General features: G+C 43.3%; 1 protein-coding gene across 8 annotated transcripts in view; it reads right to left on the reverse strand.

The window, feature by feature from the left end:
- Window positions 1-3,579: 3,579 nt before the first annotated feature.
- The window catches only part of LOC308468272 (kelch-like protein 13), an 83,219-nt gene continuing 59,645 nt past the window's right edge, over window positions 3,580-27,153 (reverse strand). For 7 of the 8 annotated variants that reach the window (XM_080990350.1, XM_080990345.1, XM_080990347.1 and 4 more), the window contains 5 exons: window positions 23,266-23,398; window positions 22,858-23,054; window positions 17,810-18,605; window positions 10,605-10,718; window positions 3,580-5,247 (listed from right to left, as the gene is read on the reverse strand). In XM_080990350.1, coding sequence (XP_080846476.1) covers window positions 4,760-5,247; window positions 10,605-10,718; window positions 17,810-18,605; window positions 22,858-23,054; window positions 23,266-23,398 — 1,728 coding nt within the window. In that variant the 3' untranslated portion in view covers window positions 3,580-4,759. The remainder of the gene's footprint in view (window positions 5,248-10,604; window positions 10,719-17,809; window positions 18,606-22,857; window positions 23,055-23,265; window positions 23,399-27,153) is intronic. The other variant, XM_080990349.1, reaches the window with a different exon arrangement.

Here is a 27,153-nt window from a genome sequence, read left to right on the forward strand (position 1 = left end):
AAATGATTGTGTGAGTTGGCAGGGGAGAGAGAGGGGACAGCATTCAAGTTTAAATTGGAACAACAGAGCAGAGCAACGGCTGAAGTCCTGAAGCCTGTGATAACCTTGCCAAGTGCAGGAGAAAGATGTTCTAGCCTATCTTTTGTGAGCACATAGCTTAAAGGGGTTAGGGTCAAGACAGGGAGCAGTCCACTGGTGGACAATGCATGTGTCCAGTGGGCCACCTCCTGTTCACTAAGGTTCTTAGAAAGGCTGCTAGACTAGAATAATCTTGCCCTGATCCTGCAGGGCACTTGCACCCTCGAGTGAAAAGTGAAGAAGCCACTCCTGGCAAAACAAAACCGCTCAGTTACACCCTTGAAGATGGGGTAGGGGAGCTGCAGCCTCCCAGGTGTTGCTGGGCTGCAGCTGGTCCACCATCTCTGACACCTGGCTGGAGATGAGGGAAGATAACAGCCTAACAACATCACCAAATGGATGCCAGCTCTGCTGTCTGAGATCCCAATTATGCATACTCTTGCTTTTAAATTTAGCATACATATACAATGGAAATTTCTAAGGAAGCCAGAAACCCACCACACAGCTCCCTTACAAAGGAATAAAAAATGCACAACCAATAAATGATCACTGAAGTCTTGCATTTGCCAATGAGATAACAAGGCAGCCTTTGACACTGGTCTCCACTACAAAAGGTTCTCCTGGAATCCAGTTTGACATTTCTTCAGCCAGTTTCTCCCTACAGTTTCTCCCTACAGTTTCTCCCTACAGTTTCTCCAGGCTTTTTAGATCTAATTTTGGTTCTGTTACTGTCATGTCAAGAAGCCTTATAAACCACACATATATACAAAAATACCAGTAAATCCATAAAGCATATATTGCTACTGAATCCTCACCGCAAATAATTCAGATCTAATTTCTGCGACTGATCGTTAACTGATTTTCAAGATCACGTTGCTTTTAATTCTCATGATTATTATGACAATTTGAATTGCACTCTCTGCAATTGCTTTCCATCTGTAAGCCACCTTAGGAAATTTTGGGGAACAGCAGGATTAAAATATCTGTAGAAAACAATAAAATGGGGGGAAATGCAATATACAAAGCAGCACTGGCCTGCCTTCAAACCTTCAGAATTCTGCCAGTTGAACCACACTTAAAAAAAAAAAAGAACGTAGAAGCACAGAGACAAACTTTTAGAGTAGGGGGCTGTAAACACAGAGGATGGCTATGCTTTGTCCTGTCATTGTTCTTGGTCTGCCTCCTCACTGATAAACCTAGAGCAGTTACACAAGCAGACACAGACTTTGGATTCACATACTTTATTTAATGCTTATATGCCAGCAGTGGTATTCGTGTTTCCTGGGACCACCATTGAGAATTACAGCTCCAGCAAATCCATTTTGGCATTGCCCTTATAAAATGCAGGAAGATGCACCTACCTCAATGGGCGAGGGAGGGAGTATTTGCAGTGCAAAGTGCCTTCAGGCAACTTGTCCTGAATGGACAGCAGGGAACGGGTCTCCACTATCCCAGATGTCAAAAGCAGGAGTGCCAAGGGGCTTAGAGAACAGAAGAGCCTGCGGGACCAGGCCACTGGGTCCATCTGGCCCAGAATCCTGTTCCCATAGTGGCCCACCAGATGGAAAACCCACAAGCAGGATCTGAGTGAAGCAACACTCTCCTCTCTAACAACTGGCATTCAGAAGCATGCTGCCTCTAACGGTGGAGGCAGAACATGTCTATCAGGGTTAGTGGCCAATTTTATCCCCCATGCTTTTGTCTGGTCATTTTAAAGCCAGCAAAGTCTGTGGCTACCGCTGCCTCTTGTGGGAGTGATTTCCATAGTTTTAACTCACCACCTCTTGATGAAGCATGGCTCTTTCCTTTTTGAGAAGAGCCATTCAGGATGACATTGAATGTTCTGGGAACACTGCAACCCTAGCAAAAAGAGTTTTGGCTGCCCCTGCAGATACGCTTGTGCTGGGCTCTCCCAGAGAACTGCTTACGAAGTAGATCTATTTGTTTTCTGCAGACTTTTTGGCCTTCTGTGCAGAATCCTGCCAATGCCTCGCTTCTGAGAAATCCACTCTGCCTCTGAACCTTGAGAGCAATCCAAACCCACTGTTCAGAAATGCTGCATTCCTGCAACCTGCAAACATTATGCAGTGAGAAAATGGGCATTGCTGATGCTTAATCTGGTAGACATAGATTTCCAATCTTTGAAAAAACTTAAATCACCCCTCTCGTCCCTCAGAAAAGAGCAGGCTTTCAAACACATATTTGCACCCATACGAACCACTTTATTTAATGAAAAAAGGTTCTCAGAAAGCTCAGTTATGTAACCAATGCTTTTTCAATAGCAGTGCTTTTTCTCTGCTGCTGCAGAAGTCTATTAATTTGTTGATTTTAATTTTATTACTTCTTGTCTCACCTTTCCTCCAAGACCAGGATCCCCTCAAACCTTTTATCCTCACAACCCTGTGAGGTAGGCTGGGGTTAGGCAGGTAATACCCCCTCAGGTATTATTGGACTACTATACCCATCAATCATGACAATTAACTCTGCTGGCTGGGGCTGATTGGTGTTGGTAGCCCAACAACAGCCTCTGGAGAGCATCCCACTGGCTGCCTCTGGATGAGCCTAGAGATTGGCCCAAGGTCCCCTAGAGAGCTACGTGCTGCATCAGATCTAAACCCGTCTGCCTTGTCCAACTCTGCAAACCACATTCCTTCACTACACTGCCCATAGGAACTCAGGAAGCTGCCATGTACCAGTCAAATATCTCAAGGGCTGTCCCATGGAGGATGGAGCAAGCTTCTTTTCTCCTGCTCCAGAGGGTAGGACATGAACCAGTGGCTTCAAGTTACAAGGAGGGAGATTCCAACTAAACATCAGAAAGAACTTTAAGAGCTGTTCGACTGTGGGATGGAAAGGTGGAGGACTCTTCTTCTTTGGAGGTTTTAAAGCAGAGGTTGGATGGCCACCTGTCATGGATGTTTTAGGCGTTATACCTGTATTGTAGAGGGTTGGGAGAGATGACCCTTGGGGTCCCTTCCAACAGGATCCATCTAGCTGTTTTGACTGCACTGGCTGGCAGTGGCTCTCCAGTGTTGCAGACGGGGCTCCCTCCTAGCCCACAACCTGGAGGTGCCCCCCGCCACTGAACTCTAGCCTTTCCACTTGAGAGCCCTGTGTGTGTCTCAAAGCCACAGCTGACAAACCTCTTCCAAGCATGCCCCAGAAATTCTGCTCCACCTTGTGGGGTGGTTTATTAAGCTCAGCCAAACCGGCTTTCTGCGAATAACTTTTCAGCCCCAGTGCCCACCCCACCCCCTTGCAGACACAGAATTCACAATGGGTTCAGCCTGGGCTTCCCAGGGGAGCTGCTGGAAAAGTAGGTCAAGCATTGCTCTCCCCCCCAAAATTTGGAAGCTCTTACAAAACTGGCTTCCCAGCAGGTTGTGCTACCCACACACAAAGATACATACAGACGTTTCCTGGCAACAGGGAAGTGGGAGAAGGGAGAGAAGGTTAATGAGCCCTTTAAAACAATTAAAAATTAAAAAACCACCCAACTAATTGCCGTTAAAGATTTTATTGAACAAAAGAAACAGGGTAGTCTGAATTCTCTGAGCAAAAGCAGCTCTCTGTAAAAGCTGCATTTTGTGCTAAACAACCGTATATTAACTGAGATTTTATACAGAGGTGTAAGAAGCAAGTTCTCTTAACCAACAAAAAGGTATTTGGATGGGGGTTGTGGAGGGAGGAGGGAGGAGGAGGGGAAAGTGGGGAACCATTTGCTCAAAATTTTAGTGGCTTCAAATTAAGAGATTCTAGCCCTTGTTTACCCCAAAATCTAGTACAGGCACCCCACTGGGTTGCGCAATTGAACCAAACCCCCTCCCTCCAATGTATGAATTGCTCAGGCTCCCATGATGAATCAGAGCTTTTATTTCGGGGCAGAGGAAAGGAAAGGAGGAAGAGAACAGAAAGTAAAAACACAATTACAAATCTCCAGCACATTTCACTTTGCATGTGGAGGTTCAGAAACGAAAAGAAAAAGAAAACCCCTTAATATGTTATTTAGAAAAACAACAACCCTGGTTTATAGATTCAGGGTCTGCTTATTGTATATCTATTAATGGTCTCAAAAAGGCTGTGTTTCTCTTGTCTGCCATATCCTCTGAAAAGCACCTCCAGTGTCAGGTCAGTAAACAGGTCTGAAATACTCCATTAGAAGAGGGAGGTAGCTGAGGCCAGATAGCTGCTAAAAGTTGTGTGCATCAGGGGCTCCCCCTCTCTCCAGAGGTGCAGCGAGGAAAGATGGTCCTCCAGCAACAGGGCTTAGCAAACAAGGTTCCCCATTCATTGCACACACCCCGCCCCCCACTGGCTCAACTTACACGGCTTCTTGATCTATGTGACCCGTGCACCCAGTACAGAACATCTATGCGCCTGATGCAAAGGTTTTTCTTTTCCTAAGACAATACCTCATTTTTTAAGCGTTTGGCTCAAAAAACAAAATGAAACAATAAAACCTCACTTTGCTTGGCACTTGGCTGTCCACTCGATAAAACTTTCTAGACCAAACCCCACAAGTGACGCCCATCTTCTTGTTACATCCCACCCCCAACTGTGTTACTGTGCCAGCTGCTTCAGGGTAAGCCTTGTAAGATACTATTGAAGACAAACAGGCGAATCCCTGATGCAGTGCAGTGGTATTGGAGCGACAACATGGTAAGTCCAGCGATGCCACGTCTCAAGGGGCCGAAAGGGGCGATTCTCTGGACGGTGAGCCTGTGTTCTCCTCGGGAGGGAAGACTGTCAGAGTGCAAGCACGGATGCCCCCAAGGGATTCTGGGAGGTCAAAGACTTTGTGCCACTCATCCTTTTCTGGGTCATACTTCTGGACTATTTCCACCATACAACGGTTATTCCACGAATATCCTCCCACAACGTATATTTTATTTTCGAACACAGCCACCCCGACATCACTCTGACCGCGCAGCATAGCAGCGATTGGTGTCCACTGGTCTAGGCTTGGCGAGTAATATTCACAGCTTAGAACATCATCGTAATCACTGGTTCCTCTAAAATGGTTTCCACCAATGACGTAAAGCTTGTCACCGACAGTACACATGCAGTGAAGGCCCCTAACTGTGGTCATCGGAGCCTTCTGAATCCATTTGTCTGTGTCAGGGTCAAAGCACATTAGTTCCTTCTGGAAAGTGTCATGGGTGATGCCTCCTAGGACAGGGGAGAAAAAGCAAACACCTCATGTAAGAGGAATGCTAGTGAGATCAACAGTTAGAAGAACAGAAAGCTGCCTTACAGAGTCAGACAACTGGTCCATCTTGCTCAGTATTGTCCACACTGACTGGTAGCAGCTATTCCCAGTCTTTCAGGGGAAAATAAATAAATAAATAAATAAATAATACCCCGCCCATCTGGCTGGGTTTCCCCAGCCACTCTGGGCGGCTTCCAACCAAATATTAAAAACACAATACAGCATTAAACATTAAAAACTTCCCTAAACAGGGCTGCCTTCAGATGTCTTCTAAAAGTCAGATAGTTGTTTTTCTCTTTGACATCTGGTAGGGGGGCGTTCCACAGGGCAGGCACCAATACCGAGAAGGCCCTCTGCCTGGTTCCCTGTAACCTCACTTCTCGCAGGGAGGGAACCACCAGAAGGCCCTCAGTGCTCAATCTCAGTGTCTGGGCAGAAGGATGGGGGTGGAGACGCTCCTTCAGGTCTACTGGGCCAGGGCCGTTTAGGGCTTTAAAGGTCAACACCAACACTTTGAATTGTGCTTGGAAACGTACTAGGAGCCAATGCAGATCTTTCAGAACCGGTGTTATATGGTCTCGACGGCCACTCCCAGTCACTAGTCTAGCTGCCGCATTCTGGATTAGTTGTAGTTTCTGAGAAACCTTCAAAAGTACCCCCACATAGAGCGCACTGCAGTAGTCCAAGCGAGAGATAACTAGAGCATGCACCACTCTGGCAAGACAGTCTGCGAGCAGGTAGGGTCTCATCCTGCATACCAGATGGAGCTGGTAGACAGCTGCCCTGGACACAGAATTGACATGCGCCTCCATGGGCAGCTGTGAGTCCAGAATGACTCCCAGGCTGCGCATCTGGTCCTTCAGGGGCACAGTTACCCCATTCAGGACCATGGAGGGGCATGTTTGAATAGGTGAGATCAGACATATGGACACTAAAGGCAGTGATTTGGAATGTCCTCCTCATGGAGATCTGCTGGGCCCCTTCTACTTTAATCTTCAGGAATTTGCCAGAGTTTTACTTACAGGCAATGACCGATAAATGCACGACTGAATGATGTGTGATCGCGCATATGCGCACATCACTGAACCCGGAAGTGACCAAAATGTCATTAAACACATCACTAAAACAGCAGAACAGGGCAGGGATGCGTTTATGTATGCTTTGCTGATGCAAAGAGGGGCCAGGAACAGAACCCCCCATGAAATGGATGCCAACTGTATTTATTTCTGCGTGCTTTAAAAATGTTTACCATTTCATCCTTGAATAGGTTCTTTCCTTTTAAAAAAATTGTTTGCTGGGTTCTGCTCCTAACACTTTGGTGATTAGTTTGTTTTGTACACAAAAAAGTATTTGATGATCTATTATACATCAACATTGTAAGCAGCTTTAAACACACTGCAATTTTTCCAGCATTAAGGCAAAACTATTTTCATTCACCCAGTCATTTTGAGCTTTCAGTATATCTTAAGTTTTGTTTGTCTACTTTTATTACTGCTTATTTGTACTGTGATATAAACTGGTTGTACACCACTCTAAAATACAAACAGGATGAAGGGCTACATATAAAAGTTTCTAATAAATACGCAAATAGCAATAAATGCATTAAATAACTACCTATCAAAACACACACAAAAAATAATGCAGACACACTTGAAGATGGCACAAGTGCTAAAAACATGCCTCTGTCAACCTGTTGTCAACTCCCTACAATGAAGTGCAAGACTAAAAACATAAGATGATACTGGATGATGCCAGTGGCCTGTCTAGCCCATCATCTTGTTCTAACGGTGGTCACCCAGATTCCTGTGGGAAACCAAGAAGCAGGATTTGAGTACAACAGCACTTCCTCCTCCTGTGGTTTCCAGAAACTGGTATTCAGAAGCAATGCTGTCTCCAACCACGTAGGCAGCGCATGGCCATCCTGGCTAGCAGCCACTGACAACTTCACCCTTCATGAATTTGGTACAATCCTCTTTTAAAGCCATCCAAGTTGGATGCCCATGAGTTCTAGGTGTCAAGTGAGAGGGAGAAAAACTTTTCTCTGTCCATACTGTGCATTATTTTACAAACTTATTATGTTACGTCTTACTCACTTTTCCTCCTTCCCCAAAATGCAGCAACCTTTCCTCATATGGGTGTTACTTCATTCCCTTTATCATGCTGTTGCCCTTTTCCAACTCCACAATATCCTTTTTGAGGTGAGGCCACCAGAACCATACACAGTATTCCAAATGTGGTCGCACAATCGATTTGTATTATATCATTACGATATTGGTAGTTTTCTCTTCAGTTCTTTTCCCTAACATGGAATCTGCCTTTTTAACAGCTGCCACACACCTGGTTGACATCTCCATCACGCTATCCACTATGACCCCAAGCTCTCATTTATGGTCAGACACTGCCAGTTCTGACCCTAGGAGCATATATGTGAAATTAATATTTTATGCCAGATGAAAAGGGCTTTGCATAGACCTTGAGTGCTGTGAGCACCATTCGCCACCATAGTTATAAAGGGTTCTGTGGCACATTTTATGCTGTTATGGCATTCTCTGTAGAAGATGCTGCTAAAAACAAAAGAGTAGGATTCCTAATTCTGTCCAAAAACACCCACAGCCAGAGTAGGTTGCTAGAACCAGAGGTAGATACAAACTCATTTGAAACAACACAGACTTCTATAGGATCAGCCCAGAGTTGATTGGCAGCTGCCCTCCAGGGTCTAAGGCTGGGAAGGGGGGTCTCGCTGCACCTGCCACCCATGTCTTTTAGCTTTGAGATGCCAAGGACTGAAGCAAGGGCTTTCTGAATGCAAAGTACGTGTGCCATCAACTCGACCCCGCTTGGAAGCAGTACAGTACTCATGATTGCAGCCTGCTATGGGAGGGAGACATTTCTTTCATGGAAAAACTGATCCAAGAACAAGGCAGCTGAAAGGATTTGGGGCCCCCACCCTAGGCATTCCACTCTGACACAGGTGCATGTGGCAGACGGGAGGCATATGCTCCTCTGGCTTCCAGCCCTCTCTGGGGGAGACAATTGTTCAGAGAATTGATAACACTGAGAGAATAAGCTAACTGCTGCACTGCTGCCAACTAAAATAGGTTTTTAAAATCACAGCGTTTTGATGTGAATCAGGCAAAACAGACTCTGTAGGTTGCTCTCTCCCTCTGATGACGTGTTTGAAGAATGCAATGATTTACATACGCTGGCTAGACTTCAAAGTTCTTGATGTTTATCCCAAAGATGCAGTATTTATCTTAACATGCATTGGATTTGCTAGGCCTCCCTGAGGTACAACTTATCCCAGTCAAAATGAGTCAGTTCTTACAATAGAGACACCTGTAGGATTAGAGACAGCATGGTGGCTGAGTTTGTGATTTCCTAATAAACCCTTTTTTGAAGGTTTAAGAAGAAGAAACACAAATAAGTTATTAAGGAGGTTGTTTCAGAAAATAATCACCTGCCAGCTGAGATAACTGTATCTAAAATGAAATCTGAAGATGTCATAGCATGTCCTGTTTGGAACAGTTTTGAAGGAAATTAGGATTTGTGTGGGGCATTAGAAACCACTGCTTGGAAAGAGCAAACGATCTTGATACAGGTTACTGGAATTACATTTTTTAAAAACTATGGGAGTAGTGGGGAGCAATCTCACTCAGAAGTAATAAGTTTTATAATAAAATGTTTTTAAACGGTTTTTAACTTGTGGGTTTCTTAATTTGGGTTTTTTGTTGAGGCATAGGATGTGCTTGCAAAGAGAAGAGTTGGGAAGAGCAGGGGAGGCTCTCCTTGCCATGATTCAGGGCAGGGGGAGGGAAGGTGTGGGAGGCGGGGCAGGCCAGGTAAGGGGCACAGGGCACAGGCTGTTGGTGACTGTGCCATGTGCTAGCCCCTCCTCCAACCTGGGGAATTATGGTTGCCAGACCATGGGTCTGTGGATGCTGTTGCCGAATGCTAGGTTGGCTTGGAGTAAGATCTGCTTCATCCACCAGTATATTAACTCTGCTGTTGTAGCAGATGAATCTCAAGAGATGTCCAGAGTACTCCAGAGTTTTGGAGTACAGTGGTACCTCGGGTTACGTACTTAATTCGTTCTGGAGGTCCGTTCTTAACCTGAAACTGTTCTTAACCTGAAGCACCACTTTAGCTAATGGGGCCTCCCGCTGCTGCCAGAGCACGATTTCTGTTCTCATCCTGAATCAAAGTTCTTAACCTGAAGCACGATTTCTGGGTTAGCGGAGTCTGTAACCTGAAGTGTATGTAACCTGAAGCGTATGTAACCCGAGGTACCACTGTACATTGTCAGCAATATGCTGATGACACAAAACTCTATTTCTCCTTTACATCTGCAGGTGAGGCAGTGGGTGTGCTGGACCGTTGTCTCGTCTTAGTAATGGACTGGAAGAGTGCCAACAAATTGAAGTTCAATTTAGATAAGACTGAGGCACTGTTAGTGGGAGGTAGCCTGCTCCTGATGGGGTTACACTCCCTCTGAAGGAGCAGGCACATAGCTCAGGGGCACTCCTGGATCCATTACTGTTGCTTCAGGTTCAGCTGGCCTCAGCAGAGTGCCTTCCATCAGTTTCAGCTGGTGTCCCAGCTACGCCCCTATCAGGACAGGGATAGCCTAACAACTGTTGTCTATGCTCCGGTAAGCTCTAGGTTAGATTACTGCAACATGTTATACGTAGGGCTGCCTCTGAAGAGTTTGGAAACCTCTGCTGGTGCAGAATTCAGCAGTCTTGTTGCTCACTGGGTCAAGGCCATTTGAGCATATTACACTGACCCTGGCTTGACTGGACTGGCTGCCAATTAGGTTCTGGGTCCAATTCATAGTGCTGGTTTTAACCTATAAAGCCTTAAATGGCTCAGGACCACAATATCCCAAAGACCGCCTCCCCCCAATTTATTGCTGGGATCATCGTTGGAGGCCCTTCTTTGTGTGCTTTCTCCATGAGAGGTCCAGAGGGTACCAGCACAATAACAGGCCATTTGTGGAGTGTTCTCCCCATGGAATCTTGCCTGGCACTTTCATTATGCACCATTACATGACAGGCAAAAACACTGCTTTTCAACAAAGCCTTTGGCTGATTTACATCCTGTATGCTTTAAAATGTTTTGTGGGAGGGAGGGATTATTGGTTTCTTTTGTTCTTGTTTTTATTATGTGTTTTACCTTGTATTTTTATGCTGTGAACCACTCTGAGATCGTTGGATGATGGGCAGTATACAAATTTAGAAGAAGAAGAAGAAGAAGAAGAAGAAGAAGAAGAAGAAGAAGAAGAAGGAGAAGAAGGAGAAGAAGAAATAGGAAGGCTTACCTGAAATATACATCAGCCCCCCATACACTGTTCCGGCATGGCCATAGTGAGGCTCGTTCATTTTTGCTACGTAGCTCCATTCGTTCATCCTTGGGTTGTAGCACTCCACTGTGGCTATGTAGAAGCAACAACAAATGAGCAGAGTGAGACATTTTAAAAGCAAAACAAAACCCATTGGGTTATGATTTCTCCCTTTCTTTCCCCCCAGATTACCCTCCACTCTACTTAGATCTAGCATGAAGGCAGTCTAAACTCTAATCATACCTGGAAGGGGAGTGCTGTTCAAATCCTGAAATTATTATCATTGGAACAAATGTTTCACAGACCTATGCATCAGACCAACCCAGGTGGGAGGTGGAACCAGAGCAGGGGGGAGGTATTGGGGGAGGGGGAATAATGCTGGTTGTCAACAGTACGGATCACAAGTGGATGACTAAAAGGAAGGTCACTGGGGGCTTAGGCAAGAACCATTGCAGTTGGACTGTACCATAACAATGTTTGGAAACACAAGGTTCCTGCTATGTATAAGCATCTAATTATCTTTTGTAAGGCATCTTGCTAGGGCTTTGCCTTGAAAGATAGCATGTAAGCACTTTAAATAAAATATTACATGTGACGCATTTTTAAGAGGTGTTCCCCTAACACCTACTTCAGTGTCTTTTTAGCTCCAGAAGCAGACCTTTCTATTATTCCAGGCCTTCTGATATTAAACATTAATATCTGTCAACTCTTTTCATGTGCTAAATTATCTATTGCTGGCAGCCAGTATCAGCCTTCCTTTTAGGCTGGGTTTGGGTCTTGGTACTGAAATTGATTGTATTCTTGAGTTTTTAATCTAGATAATGCATTTTATTATTGTTGTTGTTGTCGTTATTTATTAAATTTCTATATCACCTTTCATCAGAGGATAACGGAGGTACATTACATTACATACTGAGGATCTGGGAAGAGGAGGCGGAAAGCACAAATAGGCACCACAATTTTGCAAAAATATGCTCAAAAAATAATTCCAATTAGCAGCTGACAAAAAAAATTACCAGTAGCTTTACCAGAAGCACAATCTCGTCCAGGTTTTTAGTGGGGGGAGGAGAAAACGAAGAGATCTAATATGAGGCTTTAACAGAGTAGGGTGTTTTTTGTTGTTGTTTGTTTTCTTTTAGCAATAAGGAACATCCTGTACAGAACAAGGCAGATGGTTACGCAGGTGCTAGATAGCTATGAAGCAGTTCTTCAGCACCAGCCATTTTGTCTTGCTCAGGGAAGAACGACTCAGCCCTCCGCACAACAAGGCGCATTAAGTGACCCTGTGATTTGGTGTTTCTACTTCAAACTGCTGAATGGTATTTCAATATGGGAAATGCAATCACTCACGGCCTTTCAGAACCACCATTATTTTATACTTCTAATTCTTTCTGCTACTGACATGAATGCAGACATACAGAAACCTTCCTTTTATGTTTGCTTCTGACTAATGAACACACGCCTAGTGTGTGACCTCCTTAGCTTCAACACAGTTGTACCCGCTTAACAGAGGGCAAAAATCAAAACTTCAAAAGCAAGTCACGTGCAATCACATTGGCCTTTGCATACACCACTGTGAGGGCTAGGGCATTCAAATATAAATATGTCTCATGGGATATCATAGCAGAAAGCATCAGAATTCTATGGTGTCAGATGCTACCCACTGGTAAAACAAAAAAATAAATAAATCCTGCACTCAGAAAAAGTGCAGACAAGGTTCTAGACAAGCCTTTTTCCTTATATGCTACTATTCTAAATGCTGAGAATTTCTTTAAAAAGAAAAAAAAGGTCGTGGCCTTTCAACCACATACCTGTAATTTAAAACGATACAATCCAAACCATATTCTACAGCTAATTTGAAGCATCATCCACAGTCATTCACTGTGACTCCTCCCCTCACAAATTTCTATGGAGGGAGACATAGAGGAATATAGACTCACACATGCACTTCACCAAACCTGCAAGAGGAGCAAAGAAGGGAATGTGCACTGTCATCCGAAGGACAACAACTTCACGTTATGTGGCTTGCATCATAGAATGCTCCACAGAACACATGTTTGCTCCACGTCTGTGAGAAACATATTTTTAGTGCTTAATTATTAATATTACGGAGGCACTTTTCTTCCACAGTTTTAAGTGCCTGCTAAAAGCTTTGTTTCAGCTAGGCTATCTGGAAAAATAAGACAAAATATGATATTTTGCTAGGAGCCATGTGTAAAGGCAGATAATATATTCAAACAGAAATTCCCACTTTTCCTTTTAAGCAAAGACCTATTCTCAGACTCTAGCTTGGACATAAAAACTTTATTTTTCATATCCCCCTCCCTGCTGGATCACATTTTTAGCACCCTTGGCCAGAGATCATTTCTATTTCACAACTGTGAATGCCAAATAGATTTTGATGTTCAAAAACCAAACCCAGCAAGCCTCCTCTGGCTTCCCTCTGTTAATAGGTAGCAGTGGAGCAATTAGTGGTCCTGGTTTGGTTTTCATTTTTTAAGGATTTCAAGATGGCTCATTTTGTGCCTCCTTTGGTTCTCTCTCCTTTTGTAGAATACACAAGCATTATAATCTTTGTGTGTCGACTCTCTATATTATAGCAATTTGATATCTACACTTAATGAACAATTTGGAGGAGGGCAACCTGCACTGACAGTGCCCTGGAAAAATACCAGGGAGCTAAGATTACATTTATCCGAAATATCTCATTCTCTCTATCGGTCCCACTTCGTTTTCAAAAGGTAAAATAGTTGCTAGTCACTTGGAATACGTCTCCACATCTGGTGCTCACAGGTCTACCAGACCACAATAATTTCAACTCCATTCCAACCCAAACCCTAGATCAGTTCACACAGCTGATGCATTTTCTGCAAGGACACAGATGGTGTAGCTCTGCAAGGACTGTTTTAAACACACACACCCCTTGCGCAGGAAACCCACTTACCACCCATCCCCATTTTCTGTGACTTCACACAACCCACCATGTGCAGCCAATGCTTACAATACAAATCTGCTCTAAGCCCTCAGATAGGAATACACAGCCAAAGGATTTATCACAGGAACTCTTGGCGCTAAGCCACCTTCCAAAAAGAAAAAGAGCAGACTGACAATACCATACCGATACCGAGGGATGGCTCCAACTATGATAGCTGCTCAGAAGAAATGCAATCAGAACACCTAGTGCAGAGACCATGGGGTCTCTGCAGAGGTTAGTGATCTACAGCCTAAAGAACACAGTCTCTTCATACAGGCTTTGGGAAAACCTTACCCTCCAACTTGAAACATCTATCTATCTATTTATTTATTTATTTATTTATTTATTTATTTAAGGGATTATGTATCACTTTTCAGCTAGCACAAGAAAGCAGTGTGAATTATAATAGAACAAGAAAAAATGTAAAAGCACAAAATCATATAGGAAAGTAAGTGAGCTAGTGATCAACAGCTAGTGAAAATTTGATCACTTTCTTGACTGGGAGACTCCTAAAATATAGAAGTAACACACAGAACCTAGTGTATGTGCATTCATCAGGTCACCATGCTTCTGCAAAACACCTTTAGTGGACAGACAAAATGCAAAATTGAAGTTGACAACACATTTGCAGAGGGGTAGCTGAGAAAATTATGGCATAAACTTTCGTGGACTATACTTACAGCATCATGTTATCCTTTAAGGCTGCATAAGACTGCCGTTTTCACAACATGACGACACTTAGTTCTTCATTTGAATAAGAACTAAGGGTGGTTTATCCATTAAAACTAATAACAATTGCACTAGTGGTAAGGTGCCTTTTGACAGCGATGAGCAAGTCAATTTTACACAATTCCCGTTTGCTAAGACACATTCTTTAACTTTTAAGGTCACTTTGTAACATTCCCACAGTAACATTCTGAACATGTGTATACTGCATGTATCACTAAGCTGCTTTACATATAAGCATGTGCACAAAAACCTATTCTGCAGTTAGTTAGTCTTTTAGGGAGTCAGTAGATTTAACTGCCCCAATTCACACCCTTACCAAGCTGGCAATTCCTTTTTAATATGAGGGAGCTGGCACTATCCTCCCACCCACTATGTACAAATCTCAGCATGTAATAAAGGGACTCTGCACGCAAATCCCATGCATGTATCAACCCAGTTCACATAATCTTCCCACTATCATCGTGTGTGTGTGTGTGTGTGTGTGTGTAAATAACTGCAGATATTGGGCCACAATGCAGAACCATCATCTGTGCATGGTCTAAGACAAAAACCTAGGTCTGTTCTTCCATGTCATAAAGGTGGCAAGTGTATGAACCAGTTCTTTGATCACCCTGTTGAAGAGAGAAACACCATGCACTCACTATCAGAGGCTGGTTGTTTCTACAAGCTTTGCCACACTCTTCAACCTTAAAGGTAAAGGGACCCCTGACCATTAGGTACAGTCGTGACCAACTCTGGGGTTGCGGCGCTCATCTCACTTTATTGGCCGAGGGAGCTGGCGTACAGCTTCCGGGTCATGTGGCCAGCATGACTAAGCCGCTTCTGGCGAACCAGAGCAGCGCACGGAAACGCCGTTTACCTTCCCGCCGGAGCGGTACCTATTTATCTACTTGCGCTTTGACGTGCTTTCGAACTGCTAGGTTGGCAGGAGCAGGGACCAAGCAACGGGAGCTCACCCCGTCGCAGGGATTCGAACCACCGACCTTCTGATCAGCAAGTCCTAGGCTCTGTGGTTTAACCCACAGCGCCACCTGCATCCCAGTTCTTCAGCCTTAGGGGCCTTCAAAAATGTTTTCAGGCTGTTTGGGTCCAGGTATAAAAGTTTATGAGGGGAGCTACTAGGCACTAAGGCTACCAGCTTTGGGATGCAAGAGGACTGGATATTGTTAACTAACCTATTTATGCTCACTGAGATTTGCTATATTTAAAATGATTTGTTAAGGGTTGAATTGTGTGTTACAGAGCTAAAAATATTGGATGTGCGTCGAATATTACAGCAGACAATGCAGTTAGCTTGTTGTAATCATATTTTGAGAGGTTTTCCACTTTCCACGGCGTTATTCTATGTATGACTAGTGATGGCCTTTGGCTACGCAATAAAGAGCTGCAATTCACTATAGTGAGATTATACCTTTTATTTATTATGACTTTTTTTATCTAGACTGATTATTTTCTGCAAACCATTCTGAGCACAAAGGTATCTCTGGAAAACATGATATATAAATAAACTAGTTCCAGCTATGTTGCAACCGACCAGCACAGACGAATGTTCTGCAGTGTTCCTGGGACTCCAGATACACACACCTGCTGCCCTTAACACATCTTGCCTGAAACCCCCCGGCTTAGTTTAGCTGGACAAGGCATGCCCATAGTCAGGGGACTCACTCCTCAAGTGACAACATAGCCCTCAAATCATCTAACCATCCTAGATTATACTCGTGGCTGAACCCAAATATATTTATTTTCCAAGAATGTGTTCAAAACCAGCTTTCTACAGCTTGGTGCCCTCCAGATGTTATGGACTACAACTCTCAACAGCACCAGTCAGCATGGCCAGGGCAGATGGCAATAACTGGCTATTAGTCATGGTGGCTCGGCTCGGCCTCTGTATATGGAGGTATTAATACTTCTGAATACCAGCTTATGGAAACCATAAGAAAAGAAAGTTTTCTTCTGCTTGAATCCTATTTGCTGGTTCCCCATGAGCATCTGGTTGGCCACTGTGAGAACAGGATGCTAGACTAGATGGACCACAGGCCTGATCCAGCAGGGCTCTTCTTATATTCTTATGCTAATTGTAGTCCAAAATATCTGGAGGGTATCCAACTGGGGAAGGCTTCTCCCATCCAAAGTGGGGTCCATCTGAACAGCTTCTGTTGGAAAGAGGACTCAAGACTTCGAAGCTGTGAAAACCCCAAAGGTCAGCACTGACAATGAGCATATTATCTTTCACTAATGAAAAGTGATAAAATAGGATTAGTTCAAAGTTGCACTCTTGTAGGTCGAGGTCAGTCCCACATGTGTTTGCTTGCTATGCTTTTGCACCAAAAAAGTGAACTCCAAATCCATTGTTCTCCTGCCATGTAATGTAATGAAAATGTACCCCTGTCCCTTCTGCTTATTTCTTTTATGACAGCAAGAGAAAGATCATGCCAATTCTCCACCCTTTTGCAGCAAATATATATGAAAGCAGCAATAAAAGTGAAAAATAACTTGTGATGCAATTAAATGAGAAGGGGGAGCATTTCAGCCACAAAATCAAAAGCGCAGTCAGCCAAACACTGATTTTCATACAAATGGATCTGGCTCCTTACAGAAAATCGGTGCGGTTACTTGGCAATCCATAGAACATCCAAGGTAACTGTTTACGACAAGAACTCCGTGTCAGGACATATCAAGTAAGAATAAATTAAATGAGGAACATCATCAAGTGATATAGAATACGTGGGTGGTTTCACCTGCACAATTTCATTATATACATAGCTGTCTGCATTCTGCACTTATCAAGGAGATGCCAAGTGAGCAGAAACAGGAATCTTGGGCTACAATCTTTTACTCATACATCTGGGAGTAAGGGCCACTGAACTCACTAGGACTCACTTCTGGGTAGACAGCCACAGGATTGTGCAATTTGCACAATTACTTCCACTGTCTCACAGAAACCAACACAATTCCACAAGCAGAATTTCACAATGTCACCTCATTGTCCTTACAAATCAGATGGCGAATGTAGAGGTGAACACATGGGTTATATTTTGGCATGGTGGATTTGGTAATTCAATAATAATCTCCTGATACACACTTCTTAACACATTACAACCAAAAACATTAAAAAATAAAAACAAGGTGCCAGTGTGGTATACTGGTAGAGGGCCAGACTTGGACCAGGGAGACTGGAGTTCAAATCTCCCACTGAGCCATGAAACTCATTGGGCGATCTTGTACCAGTCACTGCTTCTCAACCTAACCTAGCTCACAGGGTTATTGTTGGGGGGGGGGCAAAATAAGGAATGGGACAACCATGTTTGCCATCTTAAGCTGCTTGGAGAAAAAGAGTGGGATACAAATACAGAAAGTAAGTAAGTAAGTAAATAAATAAATAAATAAATAACGAATTAGTTCTTATTTGCATACAACAGTAAATAATTATTGCTGTACAAGTCAGGAAAGGGGGATTTTTTGGACCAAGGTGAAGACTTACCTAACTCACCAGCTGCGTTTCGACCACCAACAGCATACAGATGTCCTTTGAGGGCACTTAGGTGGAAGAAGGTTCTCTTTTCGTTCAAAGAAGCCACCTGCATCCACTTATTATACCGAGGGTCAAACCTAAACACTGTGTCAACCGCTGTCTTTCCTTTCGTGTCATAATTGCTCTGTCCGCCAACAACATAGAGAAAGTTCCCAATAACAGCGATGCCATGCTGGTAGCGGGGAGCGTCCATAGGTGCCAGAGACCTCCACTCGTGTGCTTTTTCATCGTACATCCGCAGCTCCTTGCTGACAACCAGCTGCTGCCGGAGCACTCCGCCTAGCGTGACCAGGTGAGTGCTGTCCGAACGGATGGCCGTCCTTTCCGACTGCATCACTGGCTGCATGTAGGGCATCATTTGGTAATTGCTGGCTTCCAAGAGCAAATTGACGCAAGTGTTGTCAGTCCTCATGAAATCCACAGTTTGGACGTAGTTGATAAGATCCTGCGGAGTCATCAGAGGGAACCGGATGTTTTTCATGAGTTTTGCTGCGCATTCCATCCGTGGCTCCTCGTACCGCAGCCAGCGGCAGGCAGCCTTGAAAAGCTCCAGCTCCGTGCAATGCTTAAGGCTATTACTTGAAAGGACAAAGGCAAGGCGCTCAAAGGGGAGTTTCACAAACTCACCAGTACTTAACAGTGCTGGGAAGTTCTTGAGGATGAAGTTGTTCACATATTTATCCACTTCTGTGAGGTTGTACGTGTTGGCAATCCGCCCCACTTCGACACAGTTCTCTAAGGAAACCTATGATAGGAAGAGAAAAGTCACTTCCTCCATTTTAATCTCTGGCTTTATGTTCACCTGCACATTACAGTAACACAAGGGTTGCTAATGTAGACATACCACCACACTCAGTGTGTTTTACACAAACTGTACATTTCTTTGGATTGGTGTGTGCAAGTGTGGACCTAGCTAGACTGTGGAGAGATGTGCAAAGAGACTGTCCACATAAAGTATAAATAGACATTATTGTGGGAAGATGGGAGGTTGCCTTATGCCAAGCCACACCATTAGCCCATCCAATTCACTGCTGTCTACACTAACAGCAGCTCTCCGGGGTTTCAGAAACAAGTCTTTTCTTGCTGTACCTGGAGATGCCAGGGGTTGAACCAAAGATCTTCCTCTGTCAGGAGCACCTTGTGGCACAATGGGTCAGCATGTCTGGCTGAATGAGAAGGTTAGTGGTTCAAGCCCAGCCAGGGACAGATGTGGGCAGGATTTCTGTATTGAACGGGGTAGAAATAGATGACCCTCAGGGTCCCTTCCAACTCTACAGTTCTGTGATTCCTCTTCTGCCCTCCCAGGACAAAGTCCTGCATTTGGTTCCTGGGGCTGCAGCCATGACAGTCTTAAGAGCCTTCAAGATGAGCCAGTCATTTCTTATTGCTTTGTAAAAAATTTTTAATGCATTTAAGTTCTTTTGTACTTTTGCTATACACTGCCTTGATGTTTTATATGAGAGGGTGAGCTATAAACAGTTTTATAAATAAAGCAAGTCATTAAAGGCCACACATCCTCCACAGCTCACACCTCACACTTACTCCTTCCTGCTGCAGGAAGCCACCCTACCTGGCAGCTCTTCAGCTGTTGGGATCAGGGGTCCTTCTGGTTCTGGGACTGATGGCTCAGCTACCCCTCTAAAACCTATAACTGGCACTTTTTACTTGCGCTGAAGAACTGGCTCTCCTCCAATTTTTTCTCCCTCCAGCCCCCGCTTTTATGAGTTGCAACTCTCTTGAGTGCAAGAGATTTAATTTTGTTGTTTTCTTAAAATCCAATATGCTTTAGGAACCACTTCTCTGAGCCCAAGGAAGTATGTTATGGTGGATTTTATTCAACTATACAGTGGTACCTCGGGTTAAGTACTTAATTCGTTCTGGAGGTCCGTACCTAACCTGAAACTGTTCTTAACCTGAATCACCACTTTAGCTAATGGGGCCTCCTGCTGCCACCGTGCTGCCGGAGCACAATTTCTGTTCTCATCCTGAAGCAAAGTTCTTAACCTGAAGCACTATTTCTGGGTTAGTGGAGTCTGTAACCTGAAGCGTATGTAACCTGAGGCGTATGTAAGCCGAGCTACCACTGTATTCCTGCATTACAGCATGCTATTAGCTTTCTCATTCCCAACTGACAGATTCCCAGTAAATTACCAAATTACTATTGGCCATTGCTCACAAGGCCCACAGAACAGAAGAGTATAACTGATTGGGTTCTCCTTAATTATTTGAATTATCTTATTAGATTAGCTTGCTACATGGCCTCATGTTTCTTCTAGGAAGCTCTTGAGACTGAGCAAAAATCTGAAACATGCATGCTTAAGAAGTCTTCAATTTCCATACAACTTTATTACAAGTAATTACTTATGCAGCTGTAATAGTCTAACTATGCACTGGACGGAAGGCGAAACAGCAATAATATAGTGCAGCTTGAGAAATACCATCAAATTATCAGAGTACACTTTAAAGTTTTAACAAGAACGCCAAGCAAGGCATTAGAATGCTGGACATGAATATAACCAACATCTCAGAATCCAGTTCATGTCCAGCACTTCGGGCAAAATTATATTTGCAGAATTCAACAACACACACTAGGTGGCTGCATGTGGGGCTGGGGGAAGGCACTCAACCTCAGCAGCCTGCTTTTAAAACTAAGAAGAGGATGAGCAACCTTTCATGATTGGCTGTTTGGAGGACAATTGTTTTTAAAGGGATTTTAACATCCCAAGAGCTGGTGAAATGATGTTTCACACCACTGCTTTATACAGAAAAACATGAGCTGAACGGATAAGTAATTATTCCATGAGAGGATGATGGAGCAGTTCAGCACTGCTAGAACCAATCACAACACCCCAAACAAAAACCCAGCAAAGGACAGGAGGGCACCACCCAAATCACTGAAAGCCATTCTGAGTCACTCAGGTGGGCACTAAGCCACTAAGTGTGGCATGTTAACTCCTCCTGTTTAACTTATTCTCCATTAACTTTCCCCTCTCTCTGCACCCCACTGAACACTATGCACAGCTGTGCCTCCATCTTTGTTAGCTCTCCTTCTGAGCATCTCTTCTCTTCAAACACAGAGCTCTCTTTTCTGCACCCCAGGCTACTTCTACCCATAGGCATCTCTGCACTCTTTGCTCTGCTACAGGTTGCTGCATCCTACGTCCTCCACCCATGTCTCTGCACCCCTTACTCTTCTTCCCAAAGCTTTACTACTACTACTACTACTACTGCTACTACTACTGTCAAGTCTGCCAGCCAGAGGACACAAAGCATTTGCTCTCCTGGAGATTTCTACAGATGCAGGCAGGCTAGCCAGCAAAGGTGAAAAATGGGTGAAAACTCCAGCATGTGCTTTGAGTCCAAGGAGAGAAGCAACGTCCTCCCATCCCTATTGCCAAGAAACCTAGAAGGCCAGAGAGAGGGTGATCACAGAACTCCCCCACCCATGGGTCCAAATACTGTTTGTGGGGGGCTGCAACCTTTTGCAACTTTAGGGCCTTCATTCTGTTATTACTGAAGAACTAGCAAAGAGGGGGAAAGGAAAATTGAATATAGTTTTTCCTGTAACGTGGCAGAATCCTCTCTGCTGCAGAGCTTAGATGCACAGGGAAGGGTGGCAAAGAGCGTCAGATACAACAACTGCAGCTAAAATGAAAAGCTAGAGAGATAGGATAACTAATGACAGCAGTCCCATATAAACAGAGCTGCAGTTGGGAAATTTTGAGAAAGAAATTGAAAAAGGAAGAGATGCCAGCAGTTAATGGGCTTGCAAGCGTAACCAACGCACAGATAATCCTGTATCCTCACTGCTAAACCCAGGGATAAAATGTGTGGTTTGTTCTTTACCTCTTGGCTGTCCTCTGGACCCCACTGTCCAGGCGACCAGAATTTATATTTCGTTTTCTTCATCTGAGATTTCAGACTGCCTTCAGAATTGGAATCCTAAGTGACTGACCTCTAATGGGAAATTTGAGGACTTAAACACATTAAGTTCCACTCAGTTAGTATAGGTAACCTAAGTTAGTTGTGTCCATTAGATTGAGTAAGTCTACTCTGAGTAGAACTAGCACTGGATACAATGCAGGATCTAGGATTACATAACTCTTAACAGAAGACCATATAACCCTCAGCACGAAAAGTGCTTCACAATCCTTTTTCTCCTTATACAGCTTTGGGGCCATTTGAAACAGCCTGCTTTCTCTCACATTGATTCTAAGACGCATGTCTTAAAAATCCATGAGTGCCATTTTTTAATAGTTGTACATTAAGTCAATGTCATTCCACACACACACCATCTCCCAGCACTTTGCAAGCAATATGCAAAATGGCACAGAAGTCACTGGCTTTTTAAGCACAACTCATTTAATAGTAATGAGGACTCTAGGCCCATGTGCAACTAAATCAGAGATAACGGACCTTACGTAAGTGCAAAATGCTCTCACCCAAACAACAGGAGACACAAAACCTGCATAGCACCTCTCAGTGTGACAAACCCCAGCTGTTCCAGACATAGAAAATGCCTGTCTTGGCACAAGAGGACATTTCACAACCTGGACTTTCAGATCTCTCTCAGCTGAAATCCTGACAAATGCCTTAAACATTCAGCCAGCCCAACAATACAGCAAAGCCCCAAGGGTTGGAATCCTGAATGATAAAAACATGAGGCAAATTACTGGGCATCAATACGTTTCACACGATACTCATGGAAAACCTGCTCTCATCCATCTCTCTATGAAAGGCAAATCATTACCTGATGGAATTGTGCTTTAATTTAAGGGGCAGGTTATAAGTTTTTGTTCCTCAAGAGCTTGAAAGGTGGTGAACTCTCATTTGCTATAAGTTTTTAAATCAAGGTCACATATCAGGGGTGCTACAGAACTACTGAATTTCCTGCGTTGGTCCCAACTGTATCAATCTTTCAGGCTGACAAACTTACTGTGATTTTAACAGAGAAAATAAAAAAGAGGCAAACCGAGCAATAACCTAAGATATCTTACCCCAGATATAAGAAAAACTTTACAGAAGTCCAACACAGGCAATATCTGTAAAAAGCTGGCAGCTTCTAGAGTATCCTGAAGATTGTCCATGTTGAGAGAAAGTTTTGCAGTATAAATAAAATCAATGATCTTCTTTAAACCTATTTTGTTCACGCCATGGAGCTTAATGCACATTAAGTCTTGTTCTTTCATCCCACCTGAGAACAAAATTTAGATAAGATATAGTTAAAGCTTGAAAGAACTTCCCCTATAAAATTTCTTGTTCCAGAGACAAAGCCACTTCACACATAACCATTAGCTGGACAGGATAAACACACACCACAAGAATAATTCATGCCAAACACACTCTTACGGGGCAGAACTTTTTTTTAAATGCAGAATGCACCTTATCACTGCTATCCACTGTACCTGTGAACATGGCCTTGAAGTAATCACTAGCAGATGCCATCATTGCCCTATGAACAGGAAACACTTCGTCACCATCGCCTGGCACAAGTGTCACATCACAAAGCAAACCTTCTATTCGCAGCTGGTCAAAACCCTACAAGAGAAAATATGGCATCAACAGCTCCACCCAGCTGCAAGAACGAGCTCTCTGGGCTGCAAAATAGAAAAACCACTCCACAATGGTTCAAATAAGTCCCACACTATTTTCTTTTTTACTTTAATCTATTTTATTTTTTTTAATCTAAATATTTATAAAATCAACAAAAAAGAGAAAGAAAAATACAAAGTCCTCTATTGGGGTAGATCCTTACCCCTGTCTCACATGAAAAGGGGATGAACCCTCCCCAGTTCTCACCTAGACGGTTTCCTTTCTTCTCCCAGCCTCCCACCCTGGGAGACCTTCCCTTCCCTGACTCTCACACAGGGTCTTTCACCTTCTATCCATTACCTTCCTGTGCAATACCCAGAGTAGAGGACCTCAAAAAGGAAAGCCAAGCATAAGCAAATGTAAGGTGGATAGGAGAAAAAGAAAGCACAAGAAATAAAGCTCATGAGAGAGAGAGAGAGAGAGAGAGAGAGAGAGAGAGAGAGAGAGAGGGAACAGATAAAGAAATAAATAGAACTTCCAGTTCTCAGTCTGTCAAATGTGTGTGTCTGCGCGTGCGCACACATAGGATGATATCCAGCTGTATTCCAGGATAATATCCAGCTGTTCCTCAATCTGCTAGGTGGCCTTTTCCCAATCTTCAACCCCAGGCATCTCAAGTCCATTCATTTTCCTTTCCACACAAAAAGTCCAAAAGGAGCTCTTCAATTGTTACTATCGCTAAATGTCAAGAACAGCCTTCCACCAGCCCCATATAACAGTTATATCTCCAATAAATTCTATTATCCATTATTAGAATAATAATCCATAGTTATTTACTTGTTGTATATTCATTAAATAGTACCCAGTTCCATATCTTCCAATCCCATTTCCTGCTGGCCATGATTTCCCACCCTAATTTGGAAATAAAGTTCCTTCCATTTCTGCTTCTTCCACTCTTCTTCCATAAGGATCGCCGGATGCCATTTTCCTCTGAATTCACTCCAACTTGCACACAGGATCCTTTCTCTCTCAGCTCTATCTCTGCCATATCAGGATGTTTCTTAATGTTTCTGTCCATGGTTTCATTCTGCGCCCCAGCATCACAACTCTGTCTTTTGCCTGTTTCACTCCTCCAGGCAACTGTGTGGAGGTCTTCTCCATTCCATCATCTACTACCATTCCATTCTCATGTCCCAGCAGATCTTAATCAGTATTTTTTCCGAAGTTGCAGTGTTTTTTTTGGTCTGATCTTTCTCTGATCCATTTCCATTCACCATTTTATGCATCTCAGCTCTGAGCTCTTTCATTTTTTTTTTTTATAAATATTTATTAGGGTTTAAAATACAAATAGATATAATAAACAATGTAGCATATGTCTTGACATAATTTCACATCTTCTTTGGACTCCCTCACATCTCCCGCTCCCACTTTCATCGTTATAAATTTTTACCAGCAATTTATCATCTTGTTTGCATTCTTATGTCCCATCTATTTATTTATAATCTTGTAATTCTCGAAAAAGTTTGTGTTTTCTCAATCTCACTTATCATCCTGAATCATCTAATTTAGTGGTGCTCAATTATTTATGATCTAGCATCCTGCTTAACATTCACTCAAATTACAATATTTTTGTAGATAAATCTTGAATTTCTTCCAGTCCTCCTCCATCCTCTCCTCTCCCAGGTCAGCTCTGAGCTCTTTCAGTTGCTCATTCAATAATTGCCAAATCACACCAACAATCTTTGCCGTATTGGGTTCTGTTAGTTTCCACCTTAACAGTCTGGGCCTTGAAAAGCTTCTCTCTTTAAGAGAAAAGTGCTTTCCCATGCTCAGGAATGTAGTTTGTCGTCTGCCACCAGCACCCCACAGAAATGACAGAGAGTTAAAAGTAATATAAAGTAACGATTCTTAACCAGCAGAGCAACCTTATCCGTTTGTTAACTTTCTTAATCTCAAATAGATATACTTTTTGTATTATTTTTTCAGTCTGTTTGTTAATGTTAATTAATGTCTCTTCTAATGCCAACATTCAATTCATGTTCCAGGTGAAAATTAACTGGCAGACAGATTACAATTTGGGTAATTCATCCCAATCTCAGAAGTAGTTGAAAGTGAGGTTTCGCTGACCTGATGCCCTGAGGGCTAGCCTTGAGGGCTATTATGTGGTGTCTGGCAGTTCCTCACTCTAAGACAGGAGCCAGCAAACTTTTTCAGCAGGGGGCCGGTCCACTGTCCCTCAGACCTTGTGGGGGGCCGGACTATATTTTGGGGGGGAAATGAACGAATTCCTATGCCCCACAAATAACCCAGAGATGCATTTTAAATAAAAGGACACATTCTACTCATGTAAAAACATGCTAATTCCTGGACCGTCCACGGGCCAGATTTAGAAGGCGATTGGGACGGATTCGGCCCCCGGACCTTAGTTTGTCTACCCATGCTCTAAGACATTCCCCACATCCAAAAACCTCTTGTCTCCACTGTGACGAACAGCTTTCTTCAGTAAATGTGAACTTAATCCCTTGTTTTCCTCTCTCGAAAGAGAAGGCATGACAACCAAGATTTATGTCTTGGCTATCACCAATCACCACATAATTATTTCTGCCAATCAATCACTAGTTAGCTATATTTCCTCCAGAAGTCTCTCTTGCCTCACACTATTTGATAATCACTGCAACCCAAAGGAATGTCCCTGGTACTCAGTCCCTTAGAATTAGCTTTTACTCAGTATAACCAAAATAATCACTCAAAAGCTGTTGATTTGAAGGAGACTAGGGTGGGGGAATGGTTTCGCTAGTTGCAAAGTAAAATTGAAGATGCTGCAGAATTGTTTGTCCGCTAAGAAAAGGATTCAGGTTGGAACAAGTTGCCAGAATGCAGACATTCTTACACAGGGCACAAACTCAATTTCTTCATATAATTAGGAAGACTTATTTTGGTCCCTAGCAGAATGTGAGCCCAACAGCACTTTCCAAGTCCACTCTACAGGTCCACAACTTATGATAATCCAAGGTTGGACAAGAGAGACATCTTCTAGCTCTGGTGGTATGTGTGTTACAAATCCAAGCTATGAACAGAAAACCCCTGGTCTAAAACCCACTTTCACCATGAACTCACTAGAAAAGACTTAAGCAGGCCATTCTCTCTTAGCCTCATCTTACCTATCTTCAATATGAGGGAAATAATAATGCAAACCCACCCACTAGGCTGCCATTAACAATTACTGAGAGATGCACGTGAAGTATTTTGAGCGCTCTAAAGTGCTCAAAACTGCGGGAGGCAGTGGAAGACAGGAGTGCCTGGCGTGTTCTGGTCCATGGGGTCACGAAGAGTCTGATACGACTAAATGACTAAACAACAACAAAAGTGCTATATAAATGATAGATGCTGGCACTGCTATTCCATTCTCTTTCTCTCCCCCATACCTGCCAATTTCTCCTACACACAAGGAGCTCCTTCTGCAACTTACTTCCTTGAACTGCCCCAAACCATCACCATTTCCTCTAGGGCCTCTATGTGAGGAGTGGAGAAAGGTAGGAGGAAGAGTCTTATTCAGCCCCAATCTAGTATGCATGCACATTAAGGGATTCTTGTGGTAGGAGGGCTTGTTGTTTTGTTTTTTGTTTTATTATGTATTCTGCATTCTCATTTGTATTTTTACAAATACAAGCAAATACAATCTTCGGATGAACAGCGGTATACCAATTCAATAAAATAAATAAATTATTTTCATTCTGTTTTAGGCTGTCTGAGAACCACAC

This window comes from Podarcis pityusensis, assembly GCF_964106645.2.
Source record: "Podarcis pityusensis genome assembly, chromosome: Z".
Lineage (NCBI taxonomy): Eukaryota > Metazoa > Chordata > Lepidosauria > Squamata > Lacertidae > Podarcis > Podarcis pityusensis.